General features: G+C 39.5%; 1 protein-coding gene across 1 annotated transcript in view; it reads left to right on the top strand.

The window, feature by feature from the left end:
- Positions 1–18,431, top strand: part of aff2 (AF4/FMR2 family, member 2) — a 140,251-nt gene that overhangs the window by 79,070 nt on the left and 42,750 nt on the right. Inside the window, exons 4-7 of the mRNA XM_030765815.1 lie at positions 4,762–4,806; positions 9,072–9,158; positions 10,181–10,217; positions 10,459–10,513. Of these exons, the coding sequence (XP_030621675.1) occupies positions 4,762–4,806; positions 9,072–9,158; positions 10,181–10,217; positions 10,459–10,513 (224 nt within the window). The remainder of the gene's footprint in view (positions 1–4,761; positions 4,807–9,071; positions 9,159–10,180; positions 10,218–10,458; positions 10,514–18,431) is intronic.

Below are 18,431 nucleotides of genomic sequence, written 5' to 3'. Positions count from 1 at the left end.
GCTCTTAACAGGAAGGGAATGTACAAAATGACAGTGAATGAGAAAAAAAAGCTCTGTTCAAACTGGGTGAGAAGCACGCATGCGGAGGATCTACCTTGACCAAAAGCATTGCAAATGAAGTGTGGAAATCAGATTAGATGTGTGAAAACCTGCCTCCCACAATAAGCGATATCAAAAAACAGAAACGGCTTTGAGCCAAGTAAAAAGCGAGGAGGATACAGACAGTGAGAAACTCACTGAATTCAATGAACTACCTGATTACTGCCTTCCCACAGAAAATGAAATTGGCGCACGGCTTGAGAAATTTGAGCAAAGCTGTGGAATCACCGGAACAAGCACATTAGTGAGTCACTCAGCAACAGGACAATCTCCCCATTTTTCTTTTAATTGGGTGAAAGCTAGGAAATGTCTGCCAGCAGTGAAATGAGCGTCATGGAAAAAGACAGAGAGAGGAAAAAAAAATTATAAAAGAATTCACAATGAAGAAGATGTGGTTGATGTCATTAAGATTGGTCTGAAGTGAATGTTTTGTTTAGTTGGATGGCTGTTTTTGACAGTAGACTATACACTCATTCTTACTATCAAGCACTTGCAAACCTCTGGTTTTCATGTTTTCGTTTACTGATCCAAGCCTTGCTATTATGGAAATAGCGTATGAGACAGACAGTACTTTGATGGAACCTTGATTGTTGTGTTGAATAGCAGAAATTGATGTGTCTGCCAAGTGAAACATTCAGAAGCTGACAGCTGATGTTTTGAATATTGAATGAGCTTGTTCGGTGCATTCTCCTGCAGCAGCAGGATCAACCCCCCCAGTCTCATGAATGTAACTGTATCCCAGACGTTATTCAAAAGGCAACGCGAGTTCATCAGGGTGTCTTGAATGTACTCACATAACCTGGTCAAAAGGTGTCTTCTCTGCAAGTGCTATCATAGTTGTCACTGTAAATGATGTAGTAGAGGTTAGAAAGAGGACAGAAACTCCTCAAAGTATCTTTGAACCTGAACTCACTCATGCAGTCTCACCCTCTCACTCTCTCTGTGTCACTCTATATATTGCATATATTACACTGAAAGCCACACAGTGAACTATACTGTCTGTGTAGCAAAATCAGTTTCTGCCATTGTGCATGATCCCTGCTTCTGCATCTGTATGATTTGGTCTGTTGATGAGGTAGTTGGGGCTATCCTGATAACCTGGCTGTCATAAAGGGTTAGGCTTTAATGTTTGACCGCTCTTCTCTGTGGGAAATCTTTCTGCCTCCACACATGGTGGCCCGTTTTGGAGCTGGATATCAGTCACTGCTAACCATATATTCTACTGTACATTTCTGCAAATCCAGCTTTTTTACTTTCCACTCAAATGTAAACACGTATAAAGACATGTAACCCAAATTGACTTGTTAAAAAGTGAGATATTCTCCACAGACATGAGATGAAAAGACTTTTCTCTTTCTCTTTTCAGTCGCATAGATTTAGTCATCTATGTCTGTCTATAACTTTTTTACGCGGTTTGGTAGCTGTGACCATCGTCTGTATATATTCCTTTTTTCTGTCATCCATCTTGCCTGCCTCCTTGTTTATTCATCCCTTCACTGTCATAGGAATAGACAGATAGAAGGCTTCTTTTAGTCTCTGTCATTTTGTATGTGGCACTGTCTGTTTTTTCTAAGGCCACTCTTCCATGTTTAAGCACAATTTGGACTGGTCTGAATGCATCAGAGCATCTCACTGGTATGATACTATTTTTTTTCTTTTTCTTTCTCTGAGGAAAGGGCTAATACATCTTATCTGTTGTTGATGTGCAGACCATTTCTGTGCAGCTATTTCAGAGAAAAAAAACACATCCCTGCCCCAGTAATTGCCTCAACGATATTCCTGGATCCTCACATAATTCAAAGGAAGAGGTATTCTCTCTCACTGAAAGGTTTCTGCAGTCTTGCAGAACGAAGCAACTGACACTTTTGTTTTTTTTTTCCCTCTCTCCCCCACCCTCCACAGCCACTCCAAAAAAGAACTGAGAGAGATTAGTGACACTTCCAGTGATCTCAGAAAATGCCAATTAAAAGGCTTTGTTTTTTCTCCCTTTCTTCCTGCAGAGAAAGACACAATGTTAAATTAATCGTGGGGAAGACACACAATGAACAGATTCACCGTGATTAAAGCTGACAGCGCTGAATTACTAAATAGTTTATTTTACTTTGGTTTTATTTGTGCTTTTCTCTGTCAAAACGAGTAACATTGCATTGTTAATTATCTGATTATCACAATTTTCATCAAAAAGTACTGCTCCATCAATTTGGGGATCTGATTTTAAAAAATGCATTTTAAAGTATTCCTCATTTAACATTGTTAGCTGAGACATTAACTTCTAAACCAGCTGTTCAAATTAGACAACCCTACACAAATTTAAGAACAATTTATACAGTTCTGCTACTAAAAAGTGTATAGCCATAAATTTAACACTGTAACAGTGGTTTAACTTGAGGTATGAATATCAATCAGCATGACTTGAGGAGAGTTGAAGTCTGACTCAAATATTCAAAATTAACTTGTTTGTGTTTCCTGGATAGCCTTAAATAAAAATGAATATGCAAGGCTTTTCCTCTGCATTTCATCTGCTTTTTTCATTCCAGATGCAGTTACATTTTGTCACGTTCTTGTACCATAGAGTATTTTATCCTGCGCACCTTTCCATTCACATGGGGAGATTGACTATTGCTGAGAAATCATTTGTAAAGCCATTCAATCAGGCTGGAACGGCAGGTGCATAGAGAATCCCCGCTGGAATCTGGAAATAAGATCTCAGCTGGACCGTCCTGTTCCAGCCATTTTACAGAATAGCATTGGGGAATATGGGGAATGAAGGTGACTCTGTTCCTTCAGTGCACATGGTAACATATTCAAGCTTATCATAAATGCCACGAGTCCCCCCCCCCCCCCCCCCCCCCCCCATCACATTTCAGCCATGATTAATCTGTCTCTGTGTTTAACATCATATTTTCCTGCATTTGGTGTTTATTTTTACATCCCTTTGCACAGGATGCTATTACAGTTTCATTTCAAGTGTTCTCTGATAAGAGCAAGCCAAATACCCAGCTGACAAACATGGGATCTTCACTGACATAAAGAATTTGCCACAGAGCATGGTTCTTTCTTCATGTTGCTGACATTTATGTCAGCCCAGAGGCAGTAAGAACAGGGCTTGCGTTCAGCGCCAACAGTACAGCACCTTTTAGTGTCACACTTCCAATCCAAATGGGGTTCACCACAGGTAACAAAGAAGTGAACTCACGCGTCAGAGGAATAGGCTCTGTCCACCACATTCTTAATATCAGAGCAAAAGAACACAAAGGGAGAGAGCTATCTGATTAGAGGTGCAAAGCTTGAACATGCTGTTTCTATGGGAACAGGATATTATGTGCTAGCCCTGAGCAAACAGGAAGTTTATGTCTGTCTGTGAACAGTGTTTACGATGCTCCTACAGATTTGATGTGTTGCGGTGGCATCGAAAAGATGTTCAAACAGAAAAATGATAACAAACAACTCATTTCTGTTTTGGTTTTAAAGCTTCGCTCCACCTTTTAGCATGTCACCCCGACCTAAATTAGGAGTTTTAATTGATAATCGTAAGCACGTTGAACTCTCTCTTAAAACTGATCTTTTCTATGCATAGTATGTTCGCAATGATAGTTCACTTGTTCTTTTCAACAATTGCTCTAAAGTAATAAGAGTTTTTGTCATTAAGTTTGTCAGCCTGATGTTTGAGTTCAGTCAGTCGGTCAGATCACACCAGCGTGTCAAGCAGATGAGTCAGGAGGTAGACAAGGCAGTGACAGACTGCTCTTACATAGTGCTCCAGGTTAGAGTTGTAAGGGTCTCTTCCCGAGAATCAGTCTGAGCTGAGCAAACATCCTGTCACATGTCAGTAATGTGTGGAATGGACAGAATTCCCCCTCCGGCTATCTGCCCTTTACAGGGAAAGACTGCTGTACGCCATGCCAGGAGTAGGCTGATGTCACCGGCCAGACCGTGGGAGCGATGCAGAGTCAGACTGACAAGGCTGTTTAAATGACATCATCAATAAAGCAACGTGTTTCACAGAGACTCCAAACTGCTTGCCTGTTTCATTTCATTCAAAGTACTTTGTGTTTCTTTTGTTTATTTGTTCGTTTGTTTGCTTTGTTGTTTTGTTTTAATCTGAGAAGCTGGATGTATTGTATTGTTAACAGAATGTAGTTTGCTTTAAAGCAGTAGATGTCTGTAAGTCCATAGTGATTAATGACGTGAGAAATATTTCAGCTGTTAAGTGTTGTTGATTTTCATTTCTAGCAAAATAAAAGTATTTGACTTTTCCCTGGCTCATATGCTAATACTACAGGGTGTTTGTTCAGTTCCTATCCTGTGTCACAGTGGAGTTGTGGGTATGAGATCCACTGTCTAGGAGTGCAGTCTGATTACATAACACTGCCAAGTTGTCAGATATTCATCAGTAATGCCATCTTACATTACCATGTAGTCAGCCCACATGTACCCTTTCTGCCTCAAATGGGAAAAAAGATGATGTGAAGACTGTTTCACCTCGAACTGTCTTTTTGTAAGACCTCTGAGTAAATGTCTAAAAAGCGCACACACACACACTCAAACACATACACACACACATAGATGTTGCTTTAAAATTGCGCGCTCTCTCTCTCTCTCACACTCTCTCTCTCTCCTTCTCTGTTCTAACAAGTTTTCTTTTTTTTCTTTTCTCCACAGGTCAGCCTACCCAATGACTCAAGCTGTGTGGAGGAAATTCTCCGGGTAAGTGAGATCTGCCTCTTGTCTCTCTCTTGTATGCTAATTAAACCTGGTGACAGCTGGGTTAGTGTATGCACACAGTGGTCCTCAACCATCCAGATAACGCAGCACAGACAACAAGAGAAAGCTCTCTCTCTCATGCCAGTTGTGAGGCTTTGTTTTAATCTGTACTTTTTTAACAATAATTCTTCAAAGATGAGAGCATTTAAAGGAAAATTATTACTTTTCACAGTATGAGAGGGCTTTTAATGGATAGCGTGATGGCTAAGTATTGTCACTATTCATATTTTGATCCAAATGGGTTATGGACTGTGTTTCGTGTGTTTCAGTAGAATAATTTTCTCTCTCGACACCTGCCACAAACAAACAAACAAAGCTGAACTATTAATTGTCAATTATCAGTTATCAATTATCAATATTAGGTCATGACCTTTGATATTATCTGTTGCTAAGATGTACTTAGTTGATATTTCTTCCTTTTATATGGATACATTTAATCACAGATTAATGGAAAATTAGTCAATAACTTGAAATTACCTATCACTGTTTCACAGTTCAAGCCCTCTAAGTCTGTGAGTGAAAGTGAGTCCAAATACAGTACGAGCGTAAAGATAAATGCAGTGATAATGCTGACGCAGTTTATTTTAAAAGCTTCAGTCTCAGAATCTCAGACATCATAAGGAGTCACTCAGTCTGTCTCCAAGGTACTTTGTCATAGATCAGAACCCTCTCATCTGTGGGGGGAAAAAAAAATGGCAGAAATGTGTTTCCAGATAACCGAAAGTGTCGCTGCCAATCTAACAAAGTCATGGGGCACTCGAAAGGGAATGGCTGAAGTTGCTTAGTTCGCGAGCTGTGATGATGTAACTCATAGATGACTCACAACTCAGGAGTCACACTGCTTGACTCAGAGCAACACTCACACAAGCTTCAGAGAGCATTCAGACATATCCGTGATTCAATACAAACTGATCCTTAGCTGAGATTTAATGTCATAGATCAGAGCACATGTCATATTACAAAAGATGGAAAAGACAGCACGTATGCCGGTTGGACTTGAGGAGGACGATAAATCAGAGCACAGAGCTTATTAGGCATGCTTATATAATGAAATGTAGTTACGAGTTTTGTAATTACTCTTTGTTACACTCTGATGTAGCATCTAAATTCCTTAATCACTGTGGTTATGGCAAAGTTCAATATGGTGTTTGGGTTGATAAGCAATTGCTATGCAGTAATCTCAGAGTCACAACGAGCAATTATAATATGTTATGGTACAGCACGTTAGCATAATGATACCCCAACCCTGCCTTTTAATATGGGAATTATAACACAGTAGAGGAAGGTACTAAGAGTTGGTCTGTTTATCTGATGGAGGGAAGATAAAACATTTGTGCCACTTAATCACAGCCGTGACAAACTCTATTCACAAAGCCTATGCTTAGCTTTACTGTAGCTAACAGTGGGGAGGAGTAGAAGAGAGACAGATGTCTCAGTGGCTTTCATCTCTTTTCTTCTGACAGTTTCTTTCATTCCTTTGTTCAGTTTTTTTTTTTCTCATGCCCCCAGCAGCACAGTTTATCAGAAGACTGTTACTCTGATAGATTGGAATCACCTTCTAACAGTTTAAGCTTGTGCGATTACATCTATTGAAGAGGAAAAACCGTGTAAACAAAATAAACACAAAGCCGATCACACATTTGTATTGCATTATGCTGTTGATTAGATTAGAGTAAGCTGTGCATTTCCCCTTTCAAACGATGCCATTACCACTTCCAAATTCTCTTCTATAATTCTACATTATGACTCTATTCCACTTCCAATTTCTATTTGTCTCATTTTTGATCCTCTTTGATTCTTTTACACAATATTATTATTAAGAAGTAATGATAAATCAGTTTGATCAGAGAGAACTGATCCGAGGGGGATTAGTAAGAGCCCTGTTGATTGCTGTTAGGAGCATACACCTTGACTGCTGTGCCATTAAGTCGGCCAATGGCAAATTTTAATTCACATATTATCTGAATTGAGATAAAGCATAAATGCACAACAGAATATATTGTTTTTTGTCCGACCGTGCTGGTGAGTTAGCTCTTAAATGGTTTGTAACATCAAGCCCATAATTTTGTAATCAATGTGGTTCTACAATTTCCAAATACTAGAATTTGTTACAAATATGTGGGAAAATATTGCTTTTTACAAGTAATCCAGGTAAAAACAAGAATGTTTTTGTTAATTTGGGATAGTGAATATCTGTCATTTATTGGAACTAACCATTTTCACTATAGTGGAATGTCAACATTACCATCCTGCTGTGATAAAACACTGTTTGCGTGTGTGTGTATGTGTGTGTGTCTGTGTATGTGTGCGTGTATATGTCTATGTCTGTGTCTGTGTCTGTGTGTGTGCCGATTCACTGTAACACGCAGTAAATTTCCACCCAAGTCGTGCAGTAGACGCTCGTATGAAAGGTAATATTTCATGTGGTAGATTAGGGCAGTGGTGGCGGTATCAAAGCCTTGGCACCTCGTTTGTCTCAGACTTCGCCAGCGGCTCTCAGAAGCCCAGGACATGACCCAGGTGTTTTTGCCTCTGCGGGGGAAAAAGGCCAAGCCAGTGTTTATGAGGAAATGAACTGCATAAAGCCACTGTATTATAAACAGCACATTGCAATGAGAGACATGATTCCAAACTTGGCTCTCCACACAGACTCCCATCACATAAATACAGAGGTCATAAAACATGCTGTGAAATGTGTGCAGTTGAAAATTGTCTGTGTTCACCTCAGAGTAGGGCAAATTGTCCTTTAACTTATATTTAAAGCTAATTACAAGTGTTTATGCTCTAAATAGCTTAATTACATTCATTGAACATTGTAGAGTGAAATACTGCAGTTGACAAGCTAGATATGAATCTATAGCAGCAAATGCTGTTTTTGGAGAATTCCGTCTCATCATTGATGGGTCAGAGAGGGGTTGATTGTGATGAACATTCTCCCCCAAGTAAAATCAAATCCATGTATCATCCCATGAAATCTGACAGATGCAGAACAGATCAAAGACCTTTGTGATGTCTCTCTGCAGACGTTTCATGCTTTGTGCAAATTTTTCTCATACCAAGACATGTAGCCTTCCCCCCCCCCCTTTGTTTTCTTTCTTCTTTTTAAAATAAATTCATTGATTGTAATATTATTCATTCAGCCAAGAATGAGAAATTTTACCACCGATTATTATGTTGCGATCATTACGGTTATGTTGTAATGTGTGTGTAAAACATGGGTTCTGTTGCACCGTATCTCTGAATGAATCTTAAAGACTCAGTGACTCATTTGCTAAATATGGATTCATTTAATGAGTATTGTAAAAGGGTCGTGAGGATAAACAGTTTCGCACTTTAAATTGTTTTGTTTGGGTAACCTTTTGTGGTTTTGGGACCATGTTTTGCTGCTTTAATCAAAATTCTGCGATTTAAAACTTGCAAAGATAATGGTGACTCCCACTGACGCCTCAAGAAATGTATGAATTGTGTGTTCATTTTCCAGTATGCAATAAAGCTAAAACCTCACATTCAGCTCACATAGCGATGAGCCTCAGGGCTGTCACGCACACACACACACACACACACACACACACACACACTTAGACTCACAGACATAGACAGACAAACTTGTGCACACACACTCTCTCTCTCTCTCTCTCTCTCTCTCTCTCTCTCTCCCTCTCTCTCTGTCTGTCTTTCCCACTCTCTATCTTTCTTCACCTATCTTTCTCTATGTATCTCTCATTCTCTGTCTTACTGTCTCGATGTCTGTCTCATTCACTCCCCTCTAGTAAAAAGAAAAACTCATGTAAAACTGTTCCCAGCAACTTACTGGCTACCTGCACACACACACACACACACACACACACACACACACTCTGTCCGAGTGTAGATGCCACATGAAAGACTGCACATAGAGGAGGACGGCAGCCTGTAGGGTGTGTGTGTAGTGTGTGTGTGTGCTTGTGTATTTTATCTGGATAATTAATATTCATGAGTCTCAGCTAGTCTATGAGTTGGAGTAATTATAGGCATCTTCTGTCTCCTTTCCTTTGCCTGTAGATATTCAGTGTTGCTGTTTTGCATGTGCACACATGTGCTTTGGAATGTGCACATGTATTTGTGTGTGTGTGTGCATGTGTCATATGTTTGTATGTGTGCATGCGCGTGTAATGGATCGTTACGTTATTACAGGATATAAACTAATGTGAAATTCATCTTTCTTTCAGGAGATGACCCACTCGTGGCCTCCTCCCCTCACTGCCATTCACACACCAGGAAAAGCAGAGCAGACCAAGTTCCCAATCCCCTCCAAGGTAAGCTCCTCATTCACACATACACCATCAAACAAAGGATTCAGATTATAACTAGCGGTAAAAGCAAAAAACCGGTAGACATGGCAGCAGCACATTTCAAAGTATCAATAATGTTAGGCTTAATGGTGACAATACTATGCATGGTGTGATTGTATGGTGTGAGAGGGCTGACTGATGACATAACAAAGTTATACAGGCATCGGAATACCTCTGGCAAACAGCAGGTTTGGCAGAAGTTTACTTTGTCCAGATATTTCCAGGTACACCACTTTTGATGCAGTGTCAGGTTGCTTGTGGAAAGAGATGATCCATGGTTTGCCTGGGCCATCTCACTGGGAAAGCTTTAATCTTCTAAGCTGTTGTGTTACGAGATGATCTAACCTCTTTGCGTTGAAAGTACACATTTCCAAATGTAAAAACAATTTCATTGTTTATCAGGTTATTCCGATAAAATATTCCACCTCACCCCCATATCTTTAAAAAATAAAAAATGACAAAGACCAAGGCTTCTGAGGACTTGTGAGGCCATTTGTGCCAGGTCCATGTTTCATCCAGGAGCAGGTTATACAGTCACAGGTTTACCCGGTCAATAATGTCATCCTCTGTCTCTGAGCTTTCCTCTGGTCTCACATTTTACTCAAATCCCATGAGGCCTCATTTTCTCAAATAAAGCCCCCTTATTTGAGTCTTAATGGGACATGGTCGCAGTCTCATAACTTGACTCAGCCAGTATTACTAATAATAATCCAGTTCCATAAATCCTTATTTAATGGTGTCATCCCTTAACACAGATGTTTCCTCCCCTTCCTCATGCTCCCTGGAACATGATTTGTGTGCGTCGTTTAATTGTATTAGTGTAAAATCAATTAAATACATCAGCACAACCATTTCTTTCTCCTTTATGCTTGTGGCATCACCATGTGTGGTACTCTGTTTGATGTAAATGCATCTCTCCTTGTTGGCCTCTGTGTTCTCTGTCTCTCTTTCACACTGCTTGCTTTTTTCCCTGTCCCTCTGAACAGGACTCACAGCATGTAACCTCAGGATACAATGGACAAAGTAAGTGCACGTTTGCAGCACAATGCTATATAAATTCATATGAAATTCTTTCCAGATAGTGTTAAAAATATTGAATATATGAAGCAACACTGAACCAATGTTGATGTTAACCACCAACAAAGGAAAATTATATCTTGTGACAGAACTCTGGCCAAAGTCAAATCAATGGTAATCTGGAACACTCTGACAGTGTTTAATCAAAAACAGCTCTCTGACATTTAGATGTAAATTCTTTTTGCAGAACGTTGCAATGTTCCTGGTAACAAGCCTGCACCCAAGTCTGTGCCACAGAAGTCGTGAGTACTCATTTGATTAATTATTAGAGAAAGCCTCAAGGGGAAAGCACAGTCAGCTTTGTTTCTCAGCAAAAACAAGTCCCAGTTTGAGAGCCTTAAAATCCCCAGGCTGGAAGGAGATGTCTTTGTGAACAAACACTGCAACAGGCATTTTCAGCTTAACCCTTCGGAATAAGCAGTTCTCTTTATCTCAGCCATATGTGATGCACAGTAACATATGCACTTTACTTTACAAGTGATTAGGTGTTAACATCCACTTATTAGTGTTAATCTGATATAATGAAATCTGACATAATTTCAATTATTGCTCCTGGATCTCTGTTTATATATGGTTATACATATATGGAGCAATGTAGTTTTATAAAGAGTTATGTGTAATTTATTTTGATTATGGTTAGCAGTATCCACTTAACACAATGTTTTACTAAGAAACATTTCAAACAAAATCGATCCCAGGAATGGTGGAGAAGTATTCTGACATGTAGCTGAATAAAGATGCTATTATCTATGTTTGCCTGAGAAACAGATGCCTTGTGTTAGAATTCAGAATGTATACGCTGAAACAGACCACGGCTCCTGAGACTCTACAGCATGTTGTACACATACTTGAATACCTTATAATGCAGTGTATCCATTTATTTTCTCCTTCATTCAACACAAGATGCCTCTCTTTTGCTTGTCTCAGTGACATGCCAGTTATTTGAGGGGAGTCTTAAATGATTTAACCAGTCCAAATGTTTAGAATAAATCTGCCTGAGGCAAGAACATTTTTGTCAATACCAGCTTTGTCTACCCAAGCTGAATGCATTGACTAGGGGGTCAAGCCTTTTTTTTTTTTTTTTTCCTATGCTGCCAACCCTAAAACCACACTACAGGCAAAAATGAATAGCACTGTTAGCATCACATTAACGCTCAAATGGCAATGGCAATGTAAATGGATATATTTGTGTCTCACAGGAATACCACTAAACAAACCATGTATGTTTCCAGTAAGTGATGTACTTTTTTTTTTTTAAGGAAAATCTTTATTCAGTGTTATTTGGCTAATATGTGCCACTGTTGGATACCATTTAAGTATGTGCTGGAACCTTACATGCACAAAAGTCGTTAGAGGGAAAGCCATTTGAATAGGACATTATGTGCCATAATGCATGCATTACATCGCTCATATATATATATATATATATATATATATATATATATATATATATATATATATATATATACATACATACACACACACACACACACACACACACACACACACACACACACACACACACACACACACATATATATATTTATTTTGAGAAGTCAATTGTCTGTCGACTGAGATTCTTCAGGTCGAGCACTCTTTTTTTTTGTTGCTGTTGTTGTTTTTGTTCTCTTTGTTTGTTTGTTTGTTTTTTTCAGTCAGCGAGCATTACAATAACAGGATAAGACAGATAGAGGCTTACAGAAATGCATAGGGATAACATTTCAGTGAGGAATTATAAATAGGGGGAAACATATATATATATATTTATATTTTAGCAGGGCTAGCTGGCGCGCTTGCCAAAAAAAATAAAATAAATATATATATATATATATATATATATATATATATATATATATATATATGTGTGTGTGTGTGTGTGTGTGTGTGTGTGTGTGTGTGTCTACGTGACATATACATGACTGGTTAACTGATGAGAGAAGCTGAAACCTGAGGTGGAGTGGTTGGTAAACTAAGTTAGCTATAACCATGTCGTAGAAGAAGTCTAAAGTATGGTGTCATTTCGAACTTTTGAAAGACAACCCTGACAAAGTAAAATGCAAACTCTGTATGCAAGAATTTGCTTATCATTCAACAACGTCAAACTGGGCAAACCGCTTGAAAGTTGCATAGCCGGGCAGCCATCGAAAAAGAAACTTTTTCGTCTTAAAGATTTCAAATCTTGAATTACAAGTGTTTAATTTGTTTATTTATTCATTTACACTTACGATTTATTTATTATGTTGCAAGAGAAATACAGTAGCCTAATCACCTTATCTTGTTGAAGACAAGAAGCTAGCCTATTTCATTGCGGGCAGTGCCATGAATTTATTTTAAACTGATTCATTTCTTTATTCATTTAGGCTACACGTTTTTAATGTTTAAAGTATAATAAAAAAAAAAAAAAAAACAGGTTATAAGAGCTTGACTTAAACAGAAATACATGTGTGCTGCCTGTCTCATTATTCTGGCAAATCCATATGATAGACCAACATTAGCCTATATGTCGGCATTCAAATAGGCCGCAATTCAAATCTTGCATCATATGCAGCTGTCTTTTATTGATTTTTAAATGCTCAAAAATACGTTCCCATGGCTCTGTTGCATTTCACTATGTTAATGTGGTCGAAATCATCACTGACACTCATGCCAGTGGATTTTCTGATTGCCAGATATTCCATATGGAAAAAAAAAGAAGGAACGAATAGTCGATTCTTTGTATTGAGCAGCCAAATCCGATTCAACTGACCAAAGCCCCAATATACACTATATATGTATTTCTTTTTTTTCCTTTTCGTTTTTTGCACTTGAAGGTCGTGCATTGACTGTGTGTTTTCAGGTGAGATTACACGGCGCTTTATTCTCAGATAAGATAGGTGGATAAGGGATGTAGTCTCTTGGTCTCTTTGATTTTAAAGGGGGAGAAACCGGAGGAACTCAAATAATGAATACAAGAAAAACGCCATTTCTTATTAATTAATTTATTAACCACATTATTTATTTATCCTCTTTGAAAACAGACTCTTGTAGTCTCTCAAAGCTTCTTAGCAACTTACTGTTCATATACAATTGTCACGCTGGTGGAGTGGTGCAGGAGCCAAGTGCAAGGACACAATGATGAAGGTGACAAAACGGAGGACTTTACTAACAAACAGAAGATCAAAATACTAGTACAAACTGAACCAAAACCGATAACAAAAAGGTGCAGCATAACAGTGTGCTCTAAAACACAAACAACGATAGAAAAAGTACAAGGCAAACACTAGGACTTAAACAGAAGGAGAACTAAACAAGACAGAACAGGATTGGTTGAAATTAACAAGGTTAATAATGAGACAAACAGGAACAGGTGAGGGGCGGAGACAGACACAGAACAAGAGCACAAAGACATATCAAACTAAAAGTCCCAAATGAGGTGCAGGCTGTGACAACAATGCAGGCCCATCTATGAGCAGTCTCTCATAACACTCTTTGAATGGTTTTATGTAAGCTGTGTAAGACTCCATTATAATCCAAAGTGGTGCCAGGTTACCTCTCTCCTCTTGACTCCACATACGCGTTGTTTGAGATGTGTGAGATTGCACCTCTGAGAGATGTTGATATCTCGTAACACTATTAGATTATTGTTGTTGCTGTGGACAGGGGCAATGACCTAAGAGGTTCCAGTTTTTTGTTTGTTTTTTCTTCTTCTTTTTCTTTTTTTCCTGAAAATGTGACAGATAGTGTAATATGAACCTTTAGCATTTCATTTTCTCCCTCCTGTGCCACTATTGTCCATTAGGCAGAAGATGCAGAGGCATTAATTTGAAGTTTACTGTGGTGAAGAGTCATAAAATGGCACTTTCCCCCAGTGGATGGTCTACTCCATAACCTCCTTCCAACTGCTGGTGATCAGCATTGTAATTTACTTTGAGCCTGACATTAGTCACACTCAAGTGCTACTGTCAGACTGCAGTTACAGGAGAATACAGCCCACTACAGTTAATCAGGTACTAGCGCCATTCTTACAGGCTCTAAGGTTAGCTCAATATGTATGATTCGTAAATAGATAGATAGATAGACAGACAGACAGGTAGATAGATATCATCTTGGAATGTGTATCATCTGAAGCTGATCTATAAATATACTCTAGATTGCCACACAAACACACAACTCATTAAACTGTGACATTTACTTTTGATGGAGATTTACATAACTGACTAAATTGAAAGTATATGAAACAACACAGTATTTCAGTCTGAGACCTTTTGAAATAGGTACCAACTTAACGTGTAAAACATTAGCCTCACAGCAAGCCACACTTCAGTGAACACCAACATATCATAAAGGTACACAAGGAGGCCATGCTTCTGCTAATGCGACAAAGCTCATTCACTCCTTCTAATTGACGATTCATTACATATCCACATTACACACTATTTACTTGACATGGAGCAGAGGGTGAAATTAAATCAGGGAGTCATCAAACTGGAATTCATTAGGAATAATTAGTCATCAGCACTGAGGGCAGTAGAGGCAATGTGGAGCTACTTCATGACAGTAGAAAGGAAAGGTTGTGTCTTGCCTCTGGTCCTCCATAGCAAAGGGAAAGTGGGGGCTGCAGTCTCTAACGAGGCAGCATAGATCAGCCCCAACGTGGCCTCAAAGCCAGCAAGGAACTCTATCTGACAGCCTCTCCTGACCCCTCACTCTGGATTAATACTCCAGCTAGCACCATGGCAACCACAGTTGAAATGCAATCTTTGTCTTAAGCTCAGGCATATTTTTTTCTTCTTTTTTTTTCCTTCTTTTCCCCCCCTGTTAAGTCAGTTATTGTGGAAAAAAAGGATATACACTGTGTGTTCTTTTGCAAGGAGTTTAAAGACTGGTGCTTTGTCTTTGCAAGAATGAAAAATAAGACATTCACAATCTACCAAGAGTCCTGTCAGAATAAGAACACCAGTGTTATTGTGAATATTTAAAACTATAAATTTTCTCTGTGTATTAAGTTGACAAACTTTGCCGTTCTTTCTTCACATGGCAAAATGCTTGTGATTGCTGACTGCTGCAGTGATAGCAGAATAGAATTGTTTTGCCATTTCTTAGAGGTCAGATCATTTCAAACGACTGAATCTTTCAAAGTAAGAGATAAAAAGAGAGAGAGAGGTAGTGAATCGGGGGGGGGGGGGGGGGGGGGGGGGGTAGTCGTAGATGGGTTGTTAAGGAGGAGGCAGGGGGGATTACATCACAAACATTAGCATATACTCTTGATGTGACACTCCAGTCAGTTTAGAATCTGAGTCGGAAATGGCTTTCAGCCAATCTAAATAATCCTTTGGCTGGAAAGAAAGTGATGGTTTCTGAGGATGGATGGGACTGCCTGTAGGTGGAGGCAGCCTCCAGAGCATGCTCCAACAGGGGCTCCTTAATCAAAGTTTTCCCAGGGCGTCAAAGCAGAGGAAAGAGAGAGAGAAACAGTCTCCCTCCCAACTGATTTCGTGGGCTATTCCACCCAAATCTGTTTTCCCCGTTTTATCGCTGCTCGTTTCCCTTACAAATGGAGTCCAACTAGTTCTCAGCCAGCTTAACATTCCCCAAAGTCTCACTGTTCTTCTTCCAAAGCTTAGTTCCCAACATCTGTCATTGTTGTATTCTTATAAGTTTGTTTTTATTTACATAGTATTTACCAGATTGCCTTGCTTTGCCTGATTAAGGCTGCCCATAAATCTTTATTTGGTGGTGAATGAGGGCTGTATTCTTTCACACAGAATGACAATAATGTATTCAACATTTTTTTATTGTTTATATTAAACCAGAGAGTATCTCCCATTTACACCCCCATATAGTACTGACACACACACACACACACACACACACACACACACACACACACCATTAGGTAAGTGCTAGGCAGAGAAAATGGAAGTGTAAAAGATCGTCTCTGTTCTGACTGGTTGTGTGGATGAGTGTGTCTGCTGACAAATATGGAGCAGTGCAGTTTCTCAGGGTAGTGTCGCCTGGGCACTTTGCATGTGTGTGAAGCTCTTGCCTCCTGAGGACACACACAGCCTGTTTATTTACTGCCGCTCCAGTCCAAGTGCATTTCCTTGTACCTGCCAGTGATTGACGCAATGCTGGAGCGGCGAATTGGACACTTAGTTAAGGGCTTTACCAGGAAGTGGCTCTTCAGGGACTTGCAGGTACATGAGAGCGGATGGAAACATTCTTCAGTCTCAGAGGACGAAGTAAAGAAAACAAAGTCAGTGTTAGGAAAAAAAATCTTCCCCCTCCTTTCAATCTCAGCCCATTATATGTTCCCAACTCTAAATAAGGAAAGCACCCCTCGGTGTAGCATAATGGGTAAATCTAGTAGGCTATAGTTTATATAGTTGTAGGGAAGACTGCAGCTCAGCAGCTCAATGAAACCAATCAAATCAGATTAAAGTAAGAACCATATCCTCATGAGTGACACATAACAACTTAAAATACATTTGTACAGGCACATTACTGTTGGTATCAATATATGCAAATATCCATCAAAAGGTATGACCTTTGGCATTGTTCATCCAGCAGTTCTCCTCCTCTCTCTGTGCATGGTAAGAATTTTGTTGCTGTTGCTTCTGCTGCTGCTGCCATGGTGATAAGAGAAGTGAGGGTGACGGTTATCTACTTTGTGGTTACCCACAAAACCACCATCCTCCTGAGTGCTCTCCCATGGTCCCCTACTGCTTGCCGGTTGGCAACGTGCCAGGGGAGAGGGTGCCATTGTGAAGCTGTCAAAGTGCCATGCTAAATGGGCTGAAATGGAGTCTCCCTTTAACAAAGGCAGCCATCACCGTCAAACGGCAACATGGCACAGAACCCAAAGGGCCACGCTTAAAAAGCAATTTGGCACTGATGTTGGCCAGTGTAAAAATAACCAGAGACATGTCTGATGATTATAGTTATAAAGTGGGAGGATGTAGAAGTGTTTTTGGAAAGATTAATTGGTGGCCACTGACTCAGCAGGATGGGTATCCACACATTTAACTGGCGTGCAAGAGGTTGTGTGGTTATGTTTGATTTGACACATACTACTCTCTAGCATGACTTGGGTCTGAGAAAAATCATAAGCCTGTGACATTAGCCATTACATCAGTATTAACATGTGCTCATGGCATGCTCTAGCAACCTTCTTTTCTTGAATGCCTTTATTGCTTTTGACAGCTGTGTGTAATATCATTTAACCTTTAAAATGTAGATGTGTATTGTCTTTTAATTCTTTTTTTTTTTTTTTTTTCAATTTCACATTGTGATGCAATGAAGCAATAGAATGCAAGACTCAACTCCTAGGGGTAATTAGATTACTACACAGAATGCAGCTAAATACATCAGCAATGTGAAAAGCTTAAATCTTATTAGTTTGTTGTGTCTCATCATTTCTTCAGAGGCCAGACTTACACATTTTGAAATCAGAGCATTTTTACTGTAGCTCTTCTGTTGTACATTATTTGTTGCTATCTCATAAGTTTGCCAATATAGTCCCCCCTCTTCTTCTAAGTCCTGAACTTGTTAATTGCTAACTGCTGATTGGAGACTGGCTGTAGCTTAGCCTATCAGATGGCTAATAGGCTGCCAGGAGGTGGTGTAGTGGGTTTGTAATCGGTCATGAGTGTGTTCTTTGTGGGCCACAGGGCCTGGGTAATGACTAGTGAGTGCCACACTCCCAGCTGTCATTAGAGTGGCCAGGCTGCCATGACATCAGGAGAGGCCAGAACAGAGTAGGCCAGGGCCTAGCAGCTGTGCAGCACAAGCCTGGTCATGCCCTTCCTTTGCTCTCTGCTCTTTAGAACCATTCCCAGGACAGCACAAAAAAATCTTCAGACACCCTCTCTGTCTCCCAGTCTCTCCACAACTCTCAAGGTCTCAGACAGAACCATTAAACAAAATGACCTTATGCTGCTCTATATCTTCTTATGCTTTTTTTTTGTATTAGCTTTGCAACACCATATGGGTCTCTAATTTAAGCTGGACAAGTGACACGTAACGGCAGAATCAGTCACAATATTTGGCTTTGATTAAACACAATTAAAAAATTCCTTTGGAAGATTTAACATCAGACTCTAGAACACTCTTAAAATCTGAACTAAGATCTAAACTTCCATTTTTTTGTGTTTGCCCTCATGTTTAGTCCAATCTATAGTT

The sequence above is a fragment of the Chanos chanos genome, chromosome 2 (assembly GCF_902362185.1).
Source record: "Chanos chanos chromosome 2, fChaCha1.1, whole genome shotgun sequence".
NCBI classification, from domain to species: Eukaryota; Metazoa; Chordata; class Actinopteri; order Gonorynchiformes; family Chanidae; genus Chanos; species Chanos chanos.
This window is presented reverse-complemented; position numbering and strand designations above follow the sequence as displayed.